Here is a 25,590-nt window from a genome sequence, read left to right as displayed (position 1 = left end):
GATACCTAGGAATAAACTTAACTAAGGAGGTAAAAGACCTATACGCAGAAAACTACAGGACACTGAAAAAAGAGATAGAGGAAGACGTAAACAGATGGAAGAACATACCATGTTCCTGGATTGGTAGAATCAACATCATTAAAATGTCCATACTACCCAAAGCAATCTACAGATTCAATGCACTCCCCATCAAAATACCAACAGCATATTTCACAGACCTAGAAAGAACTCTCCAAAAATTCATCTGGAATAAAAAAAGACCCCGACTAGCCTCAGCAATCCTCAGAAAGAAGAATAAAGTAGGTGGGATCTCAATACCAGATTTCAAGCTGTATTACAAAGCCACTGTTCTCAAAACAGCCTGGTACTGGCACAAGAACAGACATATTGATCAATGGAACAGAATAGAGAACCCAGATATCGACCCAAACCACTATGCTCAATTAATATTTGACAAAGGAGGCATGAACATACAATGGAGTCAAGACAGTCTCTTCAATAAATGGTGTTGGGAAAACTGGACAGATACATGCAAAAAAATGAAACTAGATCACCAACTTACACCATACACAAAAATAAACTCAAAATGGATACAGGACTTAAACATAAGACGGGAAACCATAAAAATACTAGAGGAATCCACAGGCAACAAAATCTCAGACATATGCCACAAGAACTTCTTCACTGACACTGCCCCTAGGGCAATGGAAGCTAAAGAGAAAATTAACAAATGGGACTACATCAAAATAAAAAGCTTTTTTACAGCAAAAGAAACCATCAACAAAACAACAAGAAAGCCCACTGCATGGGAAAACATATTTGCAAATGCTATCACTGATAAAGGTTTAATCTCCAACATCTACAGGCAGCTTATGCAACTCAATAAGAGGAAGATAAATGATCCAATAAAAAAATGGGCAACAGACCTAAACAGAATATTTTCAAAAGAAGACAGAAGGAAGGCCAAGAGACACATGAAAACATGTTCAAAGTCACTTATTATCCGAGAGATGCAAATCAAAACAACAATGAGGTACCATCTCACACCTGTCAGAATGGCTATCATCAACAAATCAACAAACAACAAGTGTTGGCGAGGATGCGGAGAAAAAGGAACCCTCGTGCACTGCTGGTGGGAATGCAGACTGGTGCAGCCACTGTGGAGAACAGTATGGAGTTTCCTCAAAAAACTGAAAATGGAACTCCCATTTGACCCAGTAATCCCACTCCTGGGAATATATCCGAAGAAACTAGAAAAACCAATCAGAAAGGATATATGCACCCCTATGTTCATAGCAGCACAATTTACAATAGCTAAGATTTGGAAACAGCCTAGGTGCCCGTCAGCAGATGAGTGGATCGGAAAACTGTGGTACATCTACACAATGGAATACTATGCTGCCATAAAAAAGAAGGAATTCTCATCATTTGCAGCAACCTGGATGGAATTGGAGAACATTATGCTAAGTGAAATAAGCCAGTCAATGAAAGAAAAATACCACATGATCTCACTCATTTAGGGATAGTAAAGAACATTATAAAGTGGTGAACAAAAAGATAGATACAGAGACAGTAAAGCACCAAACAGACTTTCAAAGTACAGGGGGAAAGTTTGGGAAAGGTGGGGGAGTTATGAAATCAAACGAAGGACTTGTATGCATGCATATAAGCATAAACAATGGACGCAAAACTCTGGGGGGGGAGGGCATGTGTGGGTGTGGGGTGGGGGGGGGTAATAGTAAGATATGTACACATATAATACCTCAATAAAAATATTTAAAAAAAAAAAAAAAAGAAAAAAAAAAAAAAAAAAAAGAAGTATGTTACACCAATAAGTGTGGGAAAAATAGAAAGACAGGATGACTCAGGATATGTTGGTAACTTAAGGCTGAAAAGATAAGGCTACTTAAGATTGATGTAATAAACTAAGCCCTAACACGTATTAAGAGTTATTATGTGCCAGGCACTGCACTAAGTGTCCTGTTCGCATTATCTCATGAAACACAGCGTCCCTTTCATAGAGTCCTACAAATGTCCTTACTTTATGATGACGGTCAGGGAGGGGATGGGTCAGGGAGGGGATGAAATAGGATGTTCTTTTTTTGTTGTTGTTAATCCTCACCTAAGGATATTTTTTCCATTGCATTTCAGAGAGAATGGAAGGGAGGGAGAGAAGAAGGGAGAGAGAGAGAAGGTAAGAGAGAAGAGAGATTGATGTGAGAGAGACACATCAATTGACTGGTTGCCTCCCGCACTTGTCCCGACCGGGGAGAGAACCCGCAGGTATGTGCCCTTGACTGGGAATTGACCCCATGACCCTTCGGTGCACAGGCCAACGCTCTAATCACTGCCCCATACTGGCCAGGGCGGAAATATGTTCTTAACAGCATCTAACCAGAGAACTTAACATTAACTCTCCCACTCAGAATATTGTTTGTGCTTTCAACTGGATAATGATCTTCAAGATACTTGTACATATTTTTTAAATATTCTTAATTAAAGAGGAAACCACCTTCTTCATATCTCCTCTTTATTAAATATACAAGTTTCAAAATATACTGGAAGCCATTTTTTTTTTTCTTCAGAGAGGAAGGGAGAGAGAGAAACATCAGTGATGAGAGAGAATCATTGATCAGCTGCCTCTTGCATACACCCCAGCTGGGGATCAAGCCTGTAATTTCCTTGACTAGAATTGAACCCGGGACTCTTCAGTCTGCAGGCCGATGCTCTATCCACTAAGCCAAACCAGCCAGGGCCGGCAGCTACTTTTAAAGAGAGTGATGGGAAGGAAAAGAATGTATTAAGGCTGATGTATTTTGACCGTCCTTCATGGTGACAGTAGGTACCAGGTACTATGCACTAGGTATCTTCCCCAGGCCAGTTACCAATGTCAGAAGTCGAGTGTTTGATTTCTTAAATTTAAATTTGACTTTTCTATACTTAGTCTAGGAATGTCATAATCAAGAGCCCATGGCTCGGGACCAGACTGTCTGCTTCAGATTTTGGTTCTGCACCTCACTAGTTACATGACCTTGAGTACCCAGTATTGCTGTGCCTCAGTTTCCCATCTGTAAAGTGAAGCCAGCAAAGCAATATTACCAATTTTCTAAAGGAGTTTGGACGACTAAAAAGATGAATTCATGTAAAAGTAAGCTCAATATAAGTTAGCATTTATAGTATTTATTTCTCACAACCTCTCTTTGAAGTATTTATATAATCCTTAGTGTCTTATCCATTATGTAGTTTAATTTTCTCTAGAATAACTTAGTCTCCCAGTAAGATGGTTCTTTTAGCAAAGTTGCAGTAAAGGTGTAGCAGAAGATGAGGAAAAGAAAAAGAAGAGATGGGAAAAATATACAAAGTATAAAAAAAGTCAAATTTTAATTTAAAAAATATCATAGAGTTGACTTCTTCTGACATTTGGAAGAACTGGGGAGCAAGAAGAAGAGAGGGTGGGAAAGTAAAACAGGAAAAAAAATTGTCCTTATTTGAACCTATTCCCATTTCCAGGACTGGGCACTACAAAGGCATCCCAGCCTTCACGTGACTCAGTCTTCAGTCACTAGGCCACAGGTGTCTGGCTGTTGACAGTTGCCTAGCTTTTGGTTCAGCTACTTGAGCTCTAAGAGCCTAAACAAAGTTAAGAACGAGGACTCAGGAGCAAGAAGATGGACAAAGCATCCCTCTGCCACGCTTCACTCCCAACCCGGGCTCCAGGCCTGCCCGGCACTGTTTTTTCTCTGCCTTGGATTCCCTTTTATAGATCAGGAAAACTGCCTGCCAAACACACTCCATAGTCCATGAGTTACAAAACCCGAAGGGCCATCAGGCCGCTGTTATCTGAGGCTAGGGTTTCATCTCTCCAACCGCCATGACCTTCAGCTTTGGGCTTCTCGGTAACTTAAAGCAGCTGCGGGGCCTCCGGCCAGGCTGCCACCCAGAGCCTGAAGTCCTGATCACAAGTGTTCAGACCGTAATGATCCACGTTCCCAATGCTGCGGAGATGCCAAAGCAGCCATCTAATGCTAAGGGATCATTCAGAGAGTGTTTCATTACTGGCACTGACGTGCACAGCATATAATTACAGATGGCTATCTAAATCTGAGTAAAACTACTGTAAGAAAGCCCAAGTTGAGAAATTCATAAGGGTTTCCCCCCATTTTGGAAGAGGGTATTTTTCTACTGTAATCTGACGTGCTGTTTCGAGAAACTGTGTCTTTTGATCAGAGAGGAAGACTTTTGTCAGACATGGCCCATAACTGAATCTTACTCCATCAAGGGCATTAACAAGAACAACAACACAAACGAACATATCTACTGACTCCCGATCTCCCCACACAAGGGGCGTATTCAGGATCTGGCTGCAGGAGGGCATCTCCCAGAAAACAGGAGGCATCCTCTCTACCAGAACATGTACGGAAATACTGACTTAGAATGTTACCAGTCCACCCACATTGAAATGTGGGCAAACGAGAATAATGTACATAACTTTTTTTTTTTTACCCCTTGAAAATGGAAAAGAACAGGACTTTTAACCCTGCTCTCCCGAACTCCAAACCCTTGTAAAGAAGAACAAAAGCCGTCAGAATCAGAAGAAAAGGAGTAATTTTGAAAAGAAGATCACCATTGGTTCTAGTATCTAAGAAACAACAGTGTAGCCCCTAGTTGCTGGACTCATTGGTCTGACAGTTTCCAGCAAGTTTGATATTTGTGCTCTCGACCACACTAGCGCGTCCCCTGGCGTGTCACCAATGTGTGGACACGCTCACATGTGCTCCCCACCCCTCCCCAGCTCAGGGAGGCGTGAGGAGTTAGATCCCGTTCTGAGACTCAGAAGGTGCAAGAAGCCACCAAGGCAACAGAGCTGGGTAAACGGCAGAATGGGAATTGCAATTTTCTTTTTTTAAACCTGAAAGTCTGTTGCCTTTGCATTTCACTTATCTGAGTATTTAAGACTAGCAAATGCATTTGCTGCTCTTTTTACGGTTCCATAATGACCACGAGTGCTGCTTTCCACTGTCACCCACAATCGTGCCAGCACCCAGCACACCAACCATCAGATGGTAACGTCCTGCCTGCTGGATGTAAGCCCAAGGAATTCTTACCTGGTGCTCCCGTGTACATGATGGAAAACACATTTATTGCTATCGTAGCAGCATAGAACACCGGTAGGGCCCGGAGGCCATTGGGAACAGGGTCCTCCTGCGTGATAATGAGACAAAGTGAAAGGTCAGGACTCAAGAAGCATCTGGAGCCAACACAGGCAACAGGCTCTAACACACTGCTACGCGAAAATCTTCCCAAACTCTGCATGGCCAAACTGCTGGCATGGCACTGCCGGGTGACCTGCTTCACAGGACAGCAGTGGCTTTGGCCTCTCTCCCACACAAATGCTGTCTCAAAGCGCCCACAACTGTGTCCAGCAGACACTTCAGAGCACTAGGATCACATAAGCTGATGTCAGATTTAGAAACAGAGAAACACTGTCAGGTTAGGTCCGTTCCTGGGGACCGAAGCGCAGAGATTGGCATCTACTTCAAAACCTGTGACACTCAACACTCTAAGTTCAGGTTTGGTCTAAAAAAACCTACTTTCGACAAATACTCTGAGGCTCGGCTCCTTGAGGATGTCTGATAAGAGCCAAGTGACTTGAATGCCAAGGCATTGCTATAGATTTTATGTCACTCTATTACACAATGCGTTTCAGCTCTATCAAAATGTGGAAAGCAAACACATTGCCATGTGCTGTGATTTTTTAAAACTTCTTATAAGGTACAGTATTTATGCTTCAATTATTAAAAGTTAAAAAACTGGCCCTCGCCGGTTTGGCTCAGTGGATAGACCGTTGGCCTGCAGACTAAAAGGTCCCGGGTTCGATTCTGGTCAAGGGCACATGCCCGGGTTATGGGCTCAATTTCCAGTGGGAGGCGTGCAAGAGGTAGCCAATCAGTGATTCTCTCTGATCATTGATGTTTCCATCTCTCTCTCCCTCTCCCTTCCTCTCCGAAATCAATAATATATTAAAACAAACAAACAGTACACCAAAAACTGTGGGTTCTTTATCTAATAAAACATGTATTTACAATGTTAGGGTTCTGGTACAACACTCCCTAAATCTATTACTTCACAAGAAATCTGCCGAAACCGGTTTGGCTCAGTGGATAGAGCGTCGGCCTGCGGACTCAAGGGTCCCAGGATCGATTCCGGTCAAGGGCATGTACCCTGGTTGCGGGCACATCCCCAGTAGGAGGTGTGCAAGAGGCAGCTGATCGATGTTTCTCTCTCATCGATGTTTCTAACTCTCTATCCCTCTCTCTTCCTCTCTGTAAAAAATCAATAAAATATATTTAAAAAAAAGAAAGGTACAGCACATGTTTTAGGCTAAATAACATCTCAGAGAATATTAGAAATATAGAGTTTTAAGCAGATCTACAGAGGATTTTGGAACAAAAATGCGGACTGAGAACTCCTCAACACAGCACTGGCACATAGATGTTGCCTGAATAATTTAAAAAATGACTGATTTCTAATAACCATGTAAGATATTCGTACATTTATATGAATGTGCTACCTCCCCACAATAAAAGGAAGATTAGATCTAAACATTGATGTGAGCTACAGGATGAGAAGTAGAGACCATCTCTAAGATTTCCACTGTCAAATGCAAACGCGTATGGGAATCAGATAGGTTTGTGGAACAGTACACCTCGTCAAGAACCTATTCTGGAATATCCCAAGCAGCCACCAGCATTTGTCGAGAGGCATGAGTTGATAGTACTGAGGTGTAAGGAACAGTAAGAGCAGGGGTAGGAGGTGATTCAACTGCATGAGAGTCACGGGCAGATCAGGCAGAGCAGGTAAAGAACAGCAAACATGAAGAACCAATGGGCAGGAGCTGGGACGAGAGGCACAGCAGTCTTCTCATCTTAAAGAACCCTGGCTGAACGGAAAACAAACATTGGGATGCTCAAATGCCTACTGCCTCTGTTTTCCAAAATGCTGTTTTCCTGGGGTCAAGGGATGCTAAAGAAAGATGCCCAACCAATAACTTCTGAAGGTGTGTAAGTCCTGAGTTCATGTTTTTAATTAAATCATGCTGTGTTTTCTCAAATAATCTATTCTTATAACTCAAATGACAACTGTCTCATTGCAACCTGTCTCCTTTCCTCCTCCCTCCCTCTCTCCTTTCTTCCTTCCTTCTTCCCATCCATTCATCCATCCATCTGCTGCCACCCACCCAAACTAAGTGAACGAGACAGTTATGATTCTACTCTCACAGAAATTATAGTAAAACAGCAAACAGACCACTAAGCAAGAAATAAAACACCGTACACCACGAGAGTGCAATGATAGCAGGTGCACAGTGCCGTGGACATAAAAGAGAGGAACCAAGCGGGACTCGGGGTGGGAGAGGGAAGGCTTCCCGGGAAGTGACACCTGGAGGTTGAGTAGGAGCAGGAGTTTGCCAGGAAGGGATGGGTTCCAGGCAAAGGACACACAAAGGGTGAAGGCTAGCAGGCAGGAGGGGTGGCACCTTCCAAGATGTAAACCAATATTAGTGTGGCGGGCACCCAGGAGAAGGAATGGCAAGTTTGTACTTATCCAAGAGAATGAGCACTTCAGCAGACTACCAGACAGTGCCAAGGCAACCCAGTGCATCTTTAGGCAAGAGCACAGCCGAAGGAAGGAATGTCCCGATGTGCCCAGCCTGCGTGACCCAATGATCCAGGCCTGCCTTATGGCTGATAAAACACCGCACCAACCTCTTGACAGTCAGATAAAAAATGCAATCCATTTTTTTCTAGAATGCTAATCTCAGTAAGTTTTAATTTTAATCTCATTTTATTTTTTATAAACTACCCTCCCAATAGGTGTATTTCCTTCTTTTTATCCTTTTGAGGAGAGGAAAAAGTCAGTGTCTCAAGCTTGCTTTCTTCATTAAAACAAAGAGAAAGAAAGAAAACACCTTACACTGGGAAAAGGAATTCTCCAGCTGTTTTTAGTAATAGTCAATTTCAAAATCCAACACTATGCCACTCTATTCTGCTTCACATTCAGGAAATAATTACCTTTCCTTTTTGAGGTCCAAACACAATGCCTGGGACTGTCAACTCATGAACGCAATCACAGGGCGAGAAACAGTATTTGCAATGCTGGGTTCTGGGGTCCCCCGGGTACTCTACCTTGAATCTTTCCTCCTATTTTATAGTAAAGTCTGATTCTAACTCCCGGGTGCAGTGCCTTAAGAATGTTAAAATACAAGTATTCCTCTGCCCCCTCTCACGATTAATTTCTATTGAGTAGAGCCAAAATTAGTTCTCAAACTTAATTTTTAAAAACCAACCTCACTTACCTTTTTTAAGATGAAAATTCTGATCAGTACAAACAGCACGCCAGACATGAAACCAGACAATAGTGGAGATATAAACCAAGAAGCAACTGAATAATTGAAAAAAAAAAAAGTATCATGAATGCTAAAATTCTACGTAATTCAAGTCATATTTATATAATACAGTTATAACAAATACACAGTACATACATTCATAAATATTCCTGGAATCACTCATCTTAATTCAACCCTAACAAGCCCTGCCCTGGCGGAGCTGACATGCACCCATGCACAGCTCTGTGCAGACACAGGAACGGTCCCACAAAACCCAGCACACAATCCAGCAGGCGACCCTGTGTGCTGGGTACAGAAGATGAACTTGATTCCTAACGAGCCCCTTCTGCCTGCTGTTCTCATCAATCCACATGGAGACCTGGTCCTTGTTCCAACATAAAGGTGCTTTGAAAGGTGGGCCACCTTCCATTTCACTTTCCACCTCCAGCCTGAGACTGGCATCCTGACACGGCCTCTGGCCTAGTAGTTCCCAACTCTGGCTGCACATAAGCAACATCTGGGGAGTTTTCAAAACTAGTTACACTCTGGCTCCACCCCCAGAATTCTGATTTAAAACGTTTGGAATGGGGCCTGGGCACTGATATTTTAAATCTGCTCCCCAAGATAATTCTAATGTGCAGACAGAGTTGAGAACCATGGGTCTAGAAGCCTGGGATCTAAAGTGATTTTCCTGGCCATCTGAGTCCCTGCTTGGGACTCAATCTAGAGCTCCTGAAGTCACTGTGATTCTTAAAAGGACAGCAACACAGAGGATGGAGATGGGGAGAGAGCATTTCTTACAACAGGCGGGTTGTTGCTTATGGGGCTGAATGGATTTCCCTCTTACAAAGAGCCAGGCCCAGGAAGCAAGCTGCCAGACCTCTTAAAACAGACCTGCTGAGCAGCCTACAGCCCGGAAGGAACACTCGAGCGCCTCCTCTGTACAGGCAGACTGGGCGATTTCTTGACTGTAGTGAGGTCAATAACACGGGGCTCATTTCAAGGCTTCCCCATGACCATGAACTCTGACTCCTAGACACTAAGGGTACTTTCCTCATTAGGACCTAATTTTTCTCTGACTAGAGAATGATTTCAATGAGATAAATTTCTTTTCTGCTTGGGAACAGCAGATAAATACTGATTTTTCAAAGCTGGATGACAATGTAACATTTCAAGGAGTGTTTGGAGGCAAAAAAAAAAAAATTCTCTAACACATAACAGTTCACAATACAGAAATTTTAAGGAAAACTATATTACCCACATAGATCTTCTAAACCTTAACATTTGAAGGAAAAATATATTATAATTGCAACTTTTAATAAAACTTACTCTAGAGAATGTAAACTTTCCTTCTTATAGGGAAAAGAAAATGGCATTACCAATCTTGACCAGCTCCATCCACTGTACACCTTTGGTGCCAATCGCAACAAGTGAGAATCCTATAGTTGCACCAACAATGCAATGAGTTCCTGAGATGGGAAGTCTCAGGAAGGATGCAATCAGTTGCCAAACAGCTGAACCTAGAAGTGGGAAGATTAAAAAAAAAAGAAAAAAGTCAGGTATACGGTACAGCAAGCATGTCAAACTCACGGCCCTCGGGCCACATGCAGCCCACAACAAATACTTTTGCGGCCCAGCCAATATAATGGTATGCAAGAAAACATTAATTTTATCATTGCTCTTGTTCTATTTTATACTATACTTTTTGAAATAAACCTATGTTTCAATGAAAATTGAAGCTTTTGTTTTTTTGAGGCCCACGTAAACTTAAACCTTGTTTATTTGGCCCGTGTTAGCCTTCGAGTTTGACATGCTTGAGGCACAGCACCTCCAACAGCCACAAAAGGAAGAAATACAAATTACTGTTCTCCACAGCAACACCCATGGGGTTCATTTTCTGTGGGTGGTTCCTTTACAAAGCGCTAATATCCCGACAAAATTACTCAATTAACTTGAGTCAAAGAAAAAGTCTTCAACCCCGAAGGGAAAAGGATCATTTACTTAAAAAAAAGTCTCTTGATGCCGGTTACTAACTGCCCTTGTCACATTTAGGTAAGGGAGCTGATAATGAACTTGCTCTGATGTGAAGTGTGGCCAAGACCAAGCAAGAGATTGAGGACTTGAATAAACAGAGAAACCAGAAAGGCTGCACATGGGAAAAGATTTCACCACAGTTAGGCCTTGTAGTCACATAATGAGGAGGGTTAAATATCGGCTGTCGTATTAGTCTGTACACGAGAGCGTGTACCACCACGTTGCTTTTTTATTCTTGCCTCTCATGTGAGAAGGAACTATGATATTTAACCCAAAGTTGGGCCTCTCCTCTCAGCCCCTGACCGGAATGATGGGGCTTTGCCTTACACGTTCTCACGTCTTCTACTTCTTGGGAGTTAAGAGGATCCCTTCGTTGTGGCTTTATGTCCTTTTACCTCAATTTCACCACTCGTTTCCAGGCTTAATGCTTTTCTAGGCTATAGTTCAGATATTTTCATAAGCAGATCAGATTTTGCAGTGAGTATTAAAAGCATCAGCTGGGAGGGATCACTCTCAGACACAATTGTTGAAAAGTTCATATAGAGCTGAAGGGGACAAGGGTTTGGCGGATAAGCAGGCCCGTTATTAATCCCAAATGTTAATTCTGGAAATCTGGTTGCTTGGCAGCAGCAGCACTTTCAAGCAGATCCTTGGCATTTTCTTCAAAAATATCTGAGTTAACGGGGATCGTTAAAGGCTGTGCAGTCCGTTTGTGAAGCAAGGCTGACAGCTGCTCCACGAGCGCTGGGCATGCTCACCTTTGAGCTGCCCTGGGCTGTGGCCCCGTGCCTGTCCCTGAAGCGTGTGCTGGAAGGAGCAGGGGCCAGCCCTGTGCTGCCTGCCCGGTAACAAGGGCTCCCTGGCTGCACCCAGGCTTCCCGGTGAATAATTCCTTAAGCCCTCGCAGCTAAGCCCTGAGTTCTGCAGGGACTACATAGTTGTTTTAAAAATAAAGCCAGAGTTTGGAGCATGTTTCACAGCATAGAACCCTAACTTATAAAACAAACATTATGATTTCTTCACCAAAATTAAAATAATTTAGTGATGTTAAGAGCATGGTATAAAGTCACCCATATGATCGAGACCATGAGGTTTTTTTCCTTCCTGAAAGCTGCTATCCTCTCTCTGGCTAACTTTATAATGTATATCCTGGAGCAGGATGGTTTGTAAGGAAAGGTAGGGAGAATGAGCTGCCTGAGAGGGAAAAAGGAAAGACTCAGGAGGCCAGTGGGAAGAGTGAAGGAGCAGCTGAGAGGAGGGAAAAAGGAGGCAGGTGTTTGCAGGGACCTTGCAAAGTGAGAGAGCGTGAGAGGCCTCCCTAACCCCAGGAATTTCTGAAGGCATGTAGGATTACATTCGTGTTAAGAAAAACAGTGAGAAAGAGAAACATATTTTAACCTAGAAAAATATGTGTTAGCCTACAAAAATGAAAGGGGTTAAGTACTTAAGTACAGGATGCAGGCATAAGACAAAGCCTAGCAAATGTTGGCGGGGTGGGGGAGGGGGTGCAAACGGGCATCGCTGAGGCAATAGGTTCCTGGGAAGATGAAAGAAGGGCAGAGCCAAGGTTCAGGGTTACCATCGAGGCAAACAGGCAGGCAGGCATGAGTGAGTGCGGGCAGGGGGAAGGCTCAGTGGTTATGGGCAGGGAGGGAGCCTTATGGGAGTGTGCACTTGTTAGTGTGCTTCAAGGAGATAGCTTCTTCAGGCAGGTGTGGGCATTTCTATGGCAAGGTGGTGGGTTTTGGATTCTCAGATTTTTGGAACCATTGATGGTTTCATATTAAGTGGATTGACTACTGCTTTAGTACTAAGCTAGAGTCCCAAAAGATAACTTGTTCAAGAAGTTTAGCTAGCACTAACAATTTCTTCCACCCAACCAACTACCACCACCACCACTCTATCAGAAAGCACAGAGACCCATGGGCTTGGGGAGAACTTTCTAAAAGAGAGGAAAACAAATAGAACAGAATAAAAGGACAGGGGAAGCGAGGGAGAGAAGAGATGGATGTAGAATTTAAAAGAGGAAGATTGAGAGAATCAGGCATCTGAACAGAATCAGCTTTGATTTTGGTCAATAATAATTATACCATCATCTTAAATTTACATAGCTCCCATTTGCAAGGAAACAAATTTTGAAAATCTAGGTAACCCATAAAAATTCCCAACAAAATGGGCTTTGAGATTCATGTAACCATACAAAGGAGAAGGAAGAGGGGGAGGAGGAGGGAGAGGGAGAAGAAGGACTAGGACAGTGGTCGGCAAACCGCGACTCAAGAGCCACATGTGGCTCTTTGGCCCCTTGAGTTTTTAGCAAAGGCCAGCTTAGGAGTACCCTAATTAAGTTAATAACAATGTACCTACCTATATAGTTTGTTTAAAAAATTTGGCTCTCAGAAGAAATTTCAATCGTTGTACTGTTGATATTTGGCTCTGTTGACTAATGAGTTTGCCGACCACTGGACTAGGAGAAAGAGGTGAAGGAGAAGGAGGGGGAGGAGGAGGAGGAGAAAAGGAAGGAAGGAAGGAAGGAAGGAAGAGAAGGAGGGAGGGAGGGAAGGAAGGAAGGAAGGAAGGAAGGAAGGAAGGAAGGAAGGAAGGAAGGAAGGAGGAAGGAGAGAAGAGGAGAGAGAGAGAGAAGGAAAAAAAGAAGAAAGCAAACAAAACCCAAGTTATTCAAGCAAAACCCCAAATTGCTCTGGTTAACCTAAATTCTAGTTGGGGTAAGTATTCTTCATTCTTTCAGTAAAGAGCCAAGGCCAGGGGTGGGAAAACTACTGCCCACAGAAAAGCAAGCAAGCAATGGCATGAGCTCCGCTCCCGAGACTTTCTGTCGCTCTGAGGCCTCAGTGTGGCCTCACTAACAAGTCTCTAATAAGCACACGATTCCTCAAGTTTCATCCAGTGAAAGGAGAAATTTCTGTAAATATTTAATTTTATCAGTGTTTTTCTTTATTTCTCCCCTGCTTTCAACATATCTTGCCCACATCATCCTGACTGAAAAAAATCTTAATTTCAGGTCGATATGATTATGTCTTAGACATCTATCACAGCTACAGAAGGTGAATTTTACAAGTAACTTATTTTTCTATGAGAAATTTCAATTATATCTGACTTTAATAAAAATATATGCTCACTGAAGTTAAGTAAGATTCAGTCATTACAAGAGCTGTTGAAATTAAAGCAATCGTGAACCTTACATCTTTAAAACACAAAATGTTCAGTTGAGACATAGGCACTCCTTAGCATAAGTTACCAGCCCACTACGCTTAGTCGTATTTAATTCCTTAGTACATTGGCCTGCTTCAGATCAAATGCCTCAACAACTTCAGACTAACTTGCTGTAATAAAAAGATGATGGGTTATCTTAAATTTGGCAAATCACTTCCACATCCTGGGTGCTTAAACAATGCCAGTGACAATAAATAAGGAGGAAGGACCTGTGAAATGTAGCTGCGTTCTTGGTACACCAGCATCTTACCTCCTACTGCAGCACTCTTCCTACAAAAGGACAGGTCCAGCTGAAAGCAGAAGGTGGTAGAATTCCTCTCTGTCCCTCCCCTCCCTAACCAAATTACCCGAATCCATCAGCTGTCTGCTGGGCCTTCATCTCTACCTCCAGGCAAGCAGAGAGAATCTCGTCACCTGCACTTCAGGCACCTCCGCCTGAGTCTCCTTTTCAGCTGTAGCCAGGGCAGTGAGGGAAGCGCCCCCACAGTGCTTGGGTCTACGGTCACCTTGGGCAATGGAGAAATCCCACTCACTGTCAGCCCAATCTCTCATTAACAGACTTCACTGCCTTCAGCACTCCTCTCTCATCTAGACAACCTGACACCACCCACAGGTGGCATACAAATGACCCACAGGTGGCATACAAATGACCCACAGGTGGCATACAAATGACCATTTGACTAGAAAACACAACAAACATACCAAACGGAGCACCCAGAGGGGGAATCAGAAAATCAAAACAAAAGCCAACAAGAGGATTACAAATGCTACACTAGTAGAAGACAAGAATTTCTTGAAACACAAACATGATTTACTTGGTAACTGCTCTAAAACGTAAACTGAGAATACAAGTTAAATTAATAAGTATTGTTTTATTGGCGTCCAAGTTTTCAAAAACAACTGTGTCTAATTTATATATATAAAAAAAATCCATGAAAAACAGAAATAAACCTTAAAGGAAATCTCTTAAGTAAATCTTTCAAAGACATTTTCTTAGGTATGCTCGCTATTTCTCTAATAAGAGCTGTCCTACAAATATCTTTTTCTGTACTTTATAAAAAGTACTCAGCTGAAATCTATTTTAACAACCAGGTTTGCTAAACATTTAAGAAAATGTATTTGCTTAATATCTGAACACTAAAAAAACAATCAAATTAAAATGCAGAAAGCAAAAATAAGACAACAGCAATTATAAAACATCAAACCAGTATTTGCAAAGTTAAAGAAAAAAACCCACATTTATGGATATGACAAAAGCACTATAGGGAAGGTCAGTGGACACACTTCCCACAGGTATAAAGAATCATGTTACTTACCAACCATTGCACTAACTTCCCCAGCCATTAGTGTTTCTACCGTCTCGTTGTAGAGGTTCACATCAATGATACCTTTTCGAATGGTCTCTCCTACTTTGGCTCCCAATAACACCGAGCCCGTGGTTTCAAATATTGAAGCCAAAATGCACGCCTGCTTCAAGGTCACTACGCCGGAGCCCACAGCAGTACCGAATGAATTGGCAACATCATTTGCACCAACAGAAAATGCCAATATAAAAGCTATGATAAAACCTAAAATGACCATCCACAAATACTCATCCATGGCCATTTTGGAAAGTGGGCGCTGGGTACTTCTCTTTTGCAGAAATATTTTAAATAAACGAAGCTTGAGGTTATAAACGTCGTAAGGCCGAGAGTTCTTGTAAACAGTGAGTTTGCTCTGGAAAGTGCTGGACAATGTTAGAGCCTGAACAAACTGCTAACTGCTGGTTTTCAAACTACTGTCAGTACAGTTCATTTGGTTGTGTTCAGTCAGCGGTAAAACACATTCCATATTTTTCCTCCCAATCTGGGAAAGCTGTGATGTCTCCTCCTGTAACAGAAAGAAAACAAAAGAAATCAATTACCCTAAGCAACCTGTAACAGTTTGTTCTTTCATAAATAAATGTTTTAAGCCTACTAATGGGATCTAACTTTGGCATGTGACAGATCTAACCATAGAGCAACACAAGGAAGATTATAATTAGGTTAACTAACTCTCCCCTTCAAAAAAAAGCTCATTTTTAGAATGTCAGGGGTTGAAGCATGCTTTATAATTACAAAACTGATGTAAGCCTTAATGGGATAAGTTTTTATACAGTCTGAAAAATATATTTGGTCATTCTTTTCAGAAAAGAAAATGTCTCAAATGAACAAAAGATAAAGAAATGAGAAATTTATCAGTCCTGACTGGGTAGCTCAGTTGATTAGAGCATCGTCCTGATATGCCAAGGTTGAGTTTGATCCTTGGTCAGGACACATACAAGAAGCAACCAATGAGTGCATAGATGGGTGGAATAGCAAATCATTGTTTCTCTCTCTCTCTCTTTCTTTCTCCCTTCCTCTCTCTAAAATCAATCTCCCTTCCTCTCTCTAAAGTCAATAATTTTTGAGAAATTCAATTATAAATTTTTTTTCAAGTGCGTGAAATATGTAAAATTTTTTGGAAGAGTGATTACCAAATCTGAATCTGTGACACCACAGGGTGTGACCGACTATCTGCCTACACATTTATGCATAAGGAGTGCGGACTTTGCATTGTGGCTGCATTATGTGTGTCTGAAAGGAAGTTTACAGGTTCTGGTACCAAGTGAGTCATCCGGAAGGTGGCACAGAAGGAACAGAGAAAGTTGGTGAACGAAGGCATATTATGAAAGCACAAGCCAGGGCATGTCACTATTCCACTACTTCCCATTCACTTGGAGAAAAAGCCAGAGGCCTTACCATGGCCTGGAAGACTCTCTAAAACTCCTCAGGGCTCCACCCCCAGCTCACTGACCTCAGCTCCTGTTCACCCTTTTCCCTCACTGGCTCCTTGTTTTTCCATGCAAACATCCAGCACTCACCTCAGGGCCTTTGTACCTGCTGACCCTCTGCCAGGAAAAATCTCCCTGACAGCAGCACAGCTCACCCTGCACGCTATTTAGGTCTCTGCTCAAATGTCACCATTCGAGAGCCTTCCTGACCTTGTGAAAGAGCAGCCCCTCCCCCACACCATTAGCCATCCCTCTCACCTAACTTTTTTTCTCTTCTACTCATCTATTCATTCATGCATGCATTCACTCATTGTCTGTCTTCTCTCACCAGGATGCAGACACTTTGTTGGATTCACTACTGTATCTCCAGTACAGAGAGTAGCGCCTGGCACACAGTAAGCCCTAATAAATTCGTTGAATAAATGAAGAAGTTATTAAACAAATGGAGAAAAGTCTTGCATAGTCTTCATTCTGAGATGAAGAGATGTCACAAAATCAATATATCTGTGAAGTAAAAATGTCACTAAAAGCTTCAGAATTACAATATTCTATTATTATAGAGTATAATATCTGTATATTTTCTTTGATGGCAGTAGGCACATAGGAAGATGACTGGCAAAGTGTAATCCTTCATAAATGCTTGTTGAATTGAATAAATTAGGCTCGTACACAATATAATGATCAATGAACATCAAGGTTACATAGGGGAATAAAAGCAGGACACAAAATGTTATGTACATTGTGATTATGGCAATGTTAAAAATGCATATAAAAAGACCAGTAATATTAAAACAATAGTTGAGTTTGAATGGTAATGTTATGCATGATTTTTTTCCCTTTTCTCCAAATATAGTTATGTGCTTTTCAAATTAAAATGATATATAATAAACAAAATAAACATAGATTGAGCATCACCTCTGTATGCAATGCTACAGGCAGACAGTGAAATGAAACATGTGCACTATAGATCTGATTGCTTTCAAAGATCTGTAGCCTCTGCAATTCTGAAGAGTCAGATCCCAAGTCGGACAAACACAGACCACTCTGAAGGCAGAAGACAATATTCCACTGAAAGAGCATTTTATTAATATTATGGGCACAATAAATCTATAAATGAAAATACAAAATGAAAACTATTTTGGGCCAATAGTATCTACCCTAAAACATAAAGAATTCCTGAGGAAATCTCGTTCGCCAAGTTAGGCTGTCAACAAGGCAAATAAGAACCACATTCAACAAAAATTTACTGAGAATCTGTGACAGTCAGTAGGAATATAATGATGAGCAAGAATGGATGTGGTCCTGGCACATATGGGGCTTACAGTCCAGTGAGGGAAACAGACACTAATCATATAAACTCAATGCATGACTGGAAACTGTGCTAAGTACTACAAAGGAAGGAGGCACGTGTCACACAGCATCAGGAGAGCATGCTGGGGGCAGGAAAGGTTCACCTGCAATCTAAGGATGGGGCGGGGGCGTTAACTCTGGGACTGCATGGGGCATTCCAGCCACTTCCCAGGTGGGAAGAAGCAGAAAGAGGAGAGGAGTCTGAAGGCAGACCAGCGTGAGGAAAACACGGCGAAAGTTGGGGTGGGCCATACTGAAACCTGTGGCCACCGTGAGAACAATGGGATGATGCTGAAGGGTTTTTAATCAGAGGGATGCTGCCCTGATCAGCCTTTCATTTTTAAAAGATTATTCTGGCTGTGACGTGGAAAATGAATTGGCTAGAAGGTGAGAGTAAATGTGGAGAGACTAATTACGAGGCTACAGCATGGGTCAGGCACAAGGGAGGCCTTCCGGACCCAGGGTGGTGGTGGTGATGAATTAAGAGGTACTTCAGCAGCTAAAGTCAACAGGACTTGGTGATGGTTTACATATGGGTGTTGCGAGGAGATAGACGGTTATTGACGTGCGGAACTGGCCTGAAAAATAACTGAGTGGGTGTTTTTCCCTTTTGCACTGTTTTTAGGTGGTAGGATGGGGTTGACCACAGGTTCACTTCAGACATGTTACACCCAGAGGTAAATCGCAGGCGCACAGAAGAGAAGTGCGGTCACGGTTGAGGCCCTACAGCAGGTGTGTCCTCGGTCCAGTTTTGCTTGGGGAAGATTTTAATCATCTTTATGATTTTTGTGGCACCATTTCAGACCAGGGATCCCCTCTCCTACATAGATAATCTTAAATAACTTATTTCCATATCTATATTCTTCAATTTGGCTTTTCTCCTTCACAGTCATACATACCCTCAGTAACCAGCTCAAGTCCAAAAAGCACCTGGCTGAAGAAAAAGGCTTGTCACTTTTTTGAGACTTAAGTGATTTCTACCTTGCATTGTATTCAGAAGGCCTGCTTTGTGTTGCAAGTACCAACACCTTGATTTTCTCCCCTTTCCATTATTATCAAACACAAGCAAAAGTAAAACAAAGCGCTTAAATAACTACAAATCTGCTGCATAAAAAAAGACGGCAAGGCTGCCGACACTGAGCTGGCCAGCGGACCACCATTCAGGAGGCCAGGATGGTAATTTGCCAGGACTGTGGACAGCCCACATTCACAGTGGCTGAGGTCTGAGGTCTGACCAGGTGTGGCATCTGACAGTGCTGGTTGTTTGAAAGTAGGATTTTGAAGATGGGTGATCAAATCAGTGGGGTAAGATTAGACTTACTCAAGACATGATGCTGGGATAACTTGCTAACTGCTATCTGAAAGGAATGGGAAAAAGCTAGATCCCTACCTCACACCAAAGCAAATGAAAGATTTAGATGTAAAGACTGAAACCTGAAGAGCTTGAAAAAATTGAAAGCTTCCAAACTCTCTCTCCTTCCCCTGATGTGAAAGCCCTACAAGGGTGGGATTCACAGGACTGAAGGTTACAAGTTACTTTTCAATCTTCAAATGCCACCAACCTCTTGCATTTTAGGAAGAGGGACCTTAGAGTGTTTTGAATTATTACAGGAGGCACTGAGGGGTTTCTTAAGTTCTGTCTCCCAAACTTGTAATGTTCATAAGAGCTTCCCTTTCTTTTCTCAGGACCCTGATGCCCTCTGAACAAGCTTCTCAACTTTTGGTTCCACCCACCATCGCTTCTGTTCCCTGATCTCTGAACCAACTCTACTTCTCTCACCAGCCTAAGGAGTGCCCTGTCAGGACTCTCAGGTGTTTATGGATTCTTTTCCTATAACTTTCTCTGTGAGCATATGCTTCAAATCTAGCCTCTTATCAACATTAGGAATCTGAATGTTCAAGTGAAAACAAACATTCTCAGAATATTTCTAGACAGATATGTATATGGCTTAAAATGGAATGCTGCTGAGTTGTAACACTTAATGGAAATTTATGCCAGAAGAAGTTTGGGTAGGAGAATCTCTTCTCTCGAATGCTGCCAAAGGTAACATCCAAGGTGACCTCTCCAAACAAATGTGCTAAGGAGTTGTCTGTTCAGTTCTCCCATCAGCAGTCCCTCCTCTCTCAGCCTCAGACTCTAATCATCTCCTCAATTGGCGCAACCAGTCCCAGACAACCAGGTCTGTAGTGAATTGTGGCTTAGGTCCCTGGGGGACTTGACATTTTAAAAAAACTGGCCCAGCCCTGACCAGGTAGCTCAGTTGGTTATAGCATCGTCCTGATATGCAAGGTTGTGGGCTCGATCCCCAGTCAGGGCACATACAAGAATCAACCAATGAATGCATAAATAAGTGTGATAACAAATTGATGTTTTTCTCTCTCTCCCTTCCCCTCCCCCAAGATCAATTTTTTAACCCTTTGTACTCGCTTGCTTTTTTCTCGATTCCTTTATTCTAATGCTAACCTTGTCGAGTCACACGCGACATCTGAGTGCAAAAGGTTAAAAAACTTTAAAAAAAAAATAAATAAAGGATTGACCCATGGCCTATGGGGATCTGTTCCCTGAGATTTCATGGACTGCCCCCAGATCAAGCCCCCCTCCAATTCAGGAAGGGAAGGAGCCAGGACCCCTGCAGCAGACCTGGTGCTCGGAAATAATTTTCCAATTCCTCTCCTAAAACCCTCTAACATTATTAAAGGGTGGCCTACGCCCACCCTCTAACAATGTAAAATCCACTTTCATGGAAGCTGAACCGAGCATTCTGACACTTAGGTAGAAATATGAAGACACAGATATGTCTTCAATGGTACAATGTAAAAGCTAGTAACTCTGCTACATGTGAGTCAGCCTGATGGCTCAGACATTAAAATTACTAGCTTTTCCTGACAATATTTAAATAAAGTGGAAGATTCAGTTTTGGAATTTTATTATTTATAAAATAGTACAGCAGAAACAACATTTTCTTTCAACATTCAGGTTGTAGATCTTGTTATAAGTAGTATATATTAACATCATTCTTGAATAGCTCACGAAAACATCTACCTCACACACTTAAATTTTAAGAAAATAACTGGAAAGTCATAGTATGTTTATATAGAGAATACTGAGCTTCATATTTTCACACTAATGGTAAAAAATCAAAACACTACTAAACAGCTCTGAGACTACTTTTAAATGGCAAATTTGTAAATATGCAAAGCAGTCTATGGGAACACAGGAGCCTGGAGGAAGGCAGATGACATTTTGGCTGAGAGAAAAGCAAGAAAGGAAGGGAGGGGCAGAGAGGATGACAAGGGGATAGAAAGAGAGGGTAAGAAGGGGAAAGAAAATGATGTCCAAAGGCAAGACAAGACAATCAAGCTACCTGTGAGCCCGGCTTATAGCATGGGTCACAGAGGCAAAAAACCCCGCAGACAACAGAAGCAGGAAAAAGCAGGTTTACTCACTGAGGACAACCAGCACGAACATAAAGCCTGATAGTAAAGATATCAAACATCCAAAGTGAATAAGCCGCAGATTTAACTGTAAATTGGAAAAGTGGCAAGGGCAGTTTGCTAATTCACTGTGGCTCCTGCCCAGCACTGACTGTCCTTTTGTCTCTGCTGTTAAAAAAAAAAAAAAAAAAAGGGAACATTTGTTTCTCCTGAATGGAGAGGGGGAAAAGTAAAGGACCTGCAGTCAGAAGCCCTGGGTCCTTTCCAGTCCAGCCAGCTATTGGCTACACAACCCTGGGCAAGTCACTGAAATGACTCATCTAAGAATGACAATAATGTACGCAGCGTGGCGGTTGTGTAAAGGTGCTAGCACAGTGCCAGAATCACTACATGATGACTATCATCAGGATTAACAGATAGACCCCTGGGGCTCAATCTCGGCTCTGCTACTAACTAGCAGTGTGACACTGGGTAAGTCATGTACACCCTGAATCCTGTTTCACCATCTGTAAAGTAAGGACAGTAATAACACATGTACTTTACAGGTTTATTGTCAGAATCAAATCTCACATAAGCAAAGTGTTTTCTAAGTTGTGCTTAGTATCAAGCAACCGGAAGCTATTGGTATCGCTGTAGTCACAGAAAGAACTTACTAAGTTTCCAAAATCCTTCTAGTAGTTTGTAGATATATCCAGCCCACCTCCCTCTATGTACAAACTCTAGCCTTGTCTTTGGTTAAAGATTGACATATATTTTAAGGCACAGGAACTTTTTTGAGGGAGACGAAGAGGCAGAGAAAAGAAACTCTATTTTGACCCAGTGATCCCACTTCTAGGACTATATCCCAAGAAACTAGAAACACCAATCAGAAAGGATATATACACCCCTATGTTTATAGTGGCACAATGTATCATAGCTAAGATTTGGAAATAGCCTAAGTGCCCATCAGCAGATGAGTGGATTAGAAAACTGTGGTACACCTACACAATGGAATACTACGTTGCAGTAAAAAAGAAGGAATTCATACTATTTGCAACAGCATGGATGGAACTGGAGAGCATTATGCTAAGCGAAATAAGCCAGTCAGAGAAAGATAAATATCACATGATCTCACTCATTTATGGAATATAATAATGAACAATATAAACTGATGAACAAAAACAGATCTAGAGACAGAGAAGCATTGATCAGACCGTCAAACCTCAGAGGGAAGGTAGGGGAGGGTGGGAGTAAGGGGGAGAGATCAACCAAAGGACTTGTATGCATGCATATAAGCCTAACCAATGGTCACAGACACCAGGGAGGTGAAGGCATGAGTGGGGAGATGAGGGAGCAATGGGGGGATAAGGATACATATGTAATACCTTAATCAATAAAGAAAAAAAATTTTTAAAAACCTCTAAAAAGTGCTTAAAAAATCACACTAAATGGTAAAGCCACTTGGAAAATAGTTTGATAGTGTCCTATAAAGCACATGCTTACACAAGCCAGCAGTCCTGTTCCAAGGCATATTTACCCAAAAGAAATGAAAACGTGTCTACCCAGGAAACTTTTTGTTCTGTATCTTGAATATGGTGATGGTTACACTACTTTTCATGTGTGTCAAAACTCATGAACTATACTTGAAATTGCAAGCTTTACTGTACATAAATTATACCTCAGTAAAGTGATTAGAAAATAACACCTGTATATAAATATGTGAGGGGATGAGTAAGTTAATAGATGGGAGGAAGCCTTTTGCAATATATATGTATATCAAATCATCATGATATTATACACTTTAAATAACTTACAATTTTATCAATTATACATCAATAAAACTGAGGGAAAAAGAAAACAATATTGGTCATAAAAGGTAATATTCACTTTTGATATTTTTCCTTTCCTATACTGCCAGCATTGTCTTCCCCCGGCCTCCAAGTCCCCAGGATAAATTATATTAGTTAAATAGTTAAAAAAAAAAAAAGAAAAGAAAGAAAGAAAGAGCAGTTCCCTTATTCAAAGAAAGAATACTGTAACATTCAGATACAGAAAAACCAGCCAGTTCAACCAATAGAGCAAGGGCTTGGGGAAAAGTTGTCACACCATGTTTAAAACAATTGCTCAAGAAGCAAAGAGCAAAAACAGATCAATTAGAGGAGGTGGCTGACTTAGCACTGCAAATAGAAAATTCCTCAGACACACTCTTCCAAGGTCAGAGATGAGAGAGAAAGCCTGCTGCTGGGACAGACTACTGATCTCTCTTCGAACCAGGCACTTAGCACTTCTATAGAGAAAAGGAAAGCCGGGCCTTCCTGGGGAGACAGGTCTTCAACGTTGCCTCTACAGGACCCAAATGGTGGAAACCACTTATTAAGCATCACGTTTAGGGCAAATATGAACACTTCAGCTGGAAATCCACTATGGGGGACCACAGATCTACTTTACATCTGGACTTGTGGACACTTCATATACTAAAAGCTTCAAGGAGGTTAATTAAAGTAAATGAGAGTATGAGCAAGCAATAATGTCACTGTGGTCTGCAACTCTGTTGACCAACTCTAAAATCAGTTCTGTAATGTTACCTCCCATAAGTACAGTTAGAAATAATTGAAACAGTTTTAAGTAACAGCATTTATTTTCATATGGGAAAATAAAAACATTATCATCCTATATAATAAAAGGGTAATATGCAAATCGACTGAATGGCGGAACAACCAGTCGCTATGACACGCACTGACCACCAGGGGGCAGACACTCAATGCAGGAGCTGCCCCCTGGTGGTCAGTGCGCTCCCACAGGGGGAGCGCTGCTCAGCCAGAAGCCGGACTCATAGCTGGCGAGCACAGAGGCAGTGGCGGGAGCCTCTCCCACCTCCGCGGCAGTGCTAAGGACCCCTTGGGGGATGTTGCCTGCCAGCTTAGGCCCCTTCCTTGCGGGGATTAAGCCAGCAGATGGACATCCCCCGAGGGGTCCCAGACTGTGAGAGGGCGCAGGTTGGGCTGAGGGAGCACAAATATCATGCGCTGGGTCTCCAGTATATTATAAACATGAAAAAGAGGAAACTATTTAACTGTCCCCAGACAGGAGATGAACTATTATGTAGTCACTAAAATGGATTAACTCAAGAGTTTTCCTGACATTGAAACATAGTAATACTAAATAAAAATTCAGTACACAAAATGGTGTGTGCCATATAATTTCAATTGTGTTTACAAATGCACTGGCAATAAGACTCAACAGAAATATGCCCAAGGTTAAAAGTGGCTCTCTCTAGGTACTCTTTACATTTTTAAATATTATCCAAAATTTCCTACCATGAGCAATTACCACTTTTATCATTAGGAAAAAACCTTCAAAACACTACAAAGAAAAGTATACTTTTTAAAAATTTAGGAATGTACCACCAAAATACGCTTAGTTTTTGCTAATAAACACATGAATCTGTTTTCAGCCTAAGCCTCTCAGACAATTCTTCAAGCTTACTATCTACAATTTAAGACTGAAAATACATTTTCTATTCTCTTTGTTTTACCTTATTTTTTTACTTTCAAGAATTTCCCTTTGTTCTGGTGTCTGAATACTTGGTCTCGGGATGGTTGTAGAGCCTTCTATCATACCAGAGACCCGGTGCATGAAAATTCATGCGCTGAAGAGGGGGTCCCTCAGCCCGGCTTGCCCCCTCTCACAGTCCGGGAGCCCTCAGGGGGCAGGAGGCAACCCGGTGATCAGGGGAAGGCAACGCCCCATCACACCTCTGCTGCTGCCACTGCCAGCAGCGCAAGCCTCAGCCGGCCCTGGTTACCTGAGCCTCGGGCGGCCCTGGGTGGCTGGGCAGCCGCCATCTGAGGCTTGCCCGCACCTCAGGCCAGCCCTGGAAGGCTGGGGGGCTGAGGGGACTAGGGGACTTGGGAGGCGGGAGGGCCGGCCTTGCCCCGCGCCTGCCGCCCTGGCGGGGCTGAGGGGACTGGGCGCCGCCATCTTGTGGCTGTGGGCACCACCATCTTTGAGGGTGGGGCAGTCAATTAGCATATTCCCTTCTTATTGGCTGTGGGCACCACCATCTTTGCGACGGTGTGAGGGTCAATTAGCATATTCCCTCATTAGCTAGGCTTTCTATTTGCAGGACTCTATAGGTCCATCCTCAGTCACACTTGGTCTTTCTCTAGGATTCTCCCCTAATCTTTCTTATGCTTCACTTGAGGGTTGGCCAACAGGATTGAACTTAACCCAAATAATAAGAAAATGTCCTGATGGAGCCAAGTACTTTGCAGGCCTTTTTTACTAAAACAGTATTTGAGGTTAATGCTTATAAGAAACAACCTATAACTTTTATTTACTCCTACTTTGGTTCACAGAATAAGAGGATCATAGAACATTAGAATTT

General features: G+C 42.2%; 1 protein-coding gene across 6 annotated transcripts in view; it reads right to left on the bottom strand.

The window, feature by feature from the left end:
• SLC20A2 (solute carrier family 20 member 2) overlaps nt 1–25,590 on the bottom strand; it is a 111,714-nt gene that overhangs the window by 32,431 nt on the left and 53,693 nt on the right. For all 6 annotated transcript variants that reach the window (XM_054720011.1, XM_054720010.1, XM_054720012.1 and 3 more), the window contains 4 exons: nt 14,965–15,517; nt 9,763–9,903; nt 8,354–8,439; nt 5,106–5,202 (listed from right to left, as the gene is read on the bottom strand). In XM_054720011.1, coding sequence (XP_054575986.1) covers nt 5,106–5,202; nt 8,354–8,439; nt 9,763–9,903; nt 14,965–15,253 — 613 coding nt within the window. In that variant the 5' untranslated portion in view covers nt 15,254–15,517. The remainder of the gene's footprint in view (nt 1–5,105; nt 5,203–8,353; nt 8,440–9,762; nt 9,904–14,964; nt 15,518–25,590) is intronic.

This window comes from Eptesicus fuscus, chromosome 8 (assembly GCF_027574615.1).
Source record: "Eptesicus fuscus isolate TK198812 chromosome 8, DD_ASM_mEF_20220401, whole genome shotgun sequence".
Taxonomy (NCBI): domain Eukaryota; kingdom Metazoa; phylum Chordata; class Mammalia; order Chiroptera; family Vespertilionidae; genus Eptesicus; species Eptesicus fuscus.
This window is presented reverse-complemented; position numbering and strand designations above follow the sequence as displayed.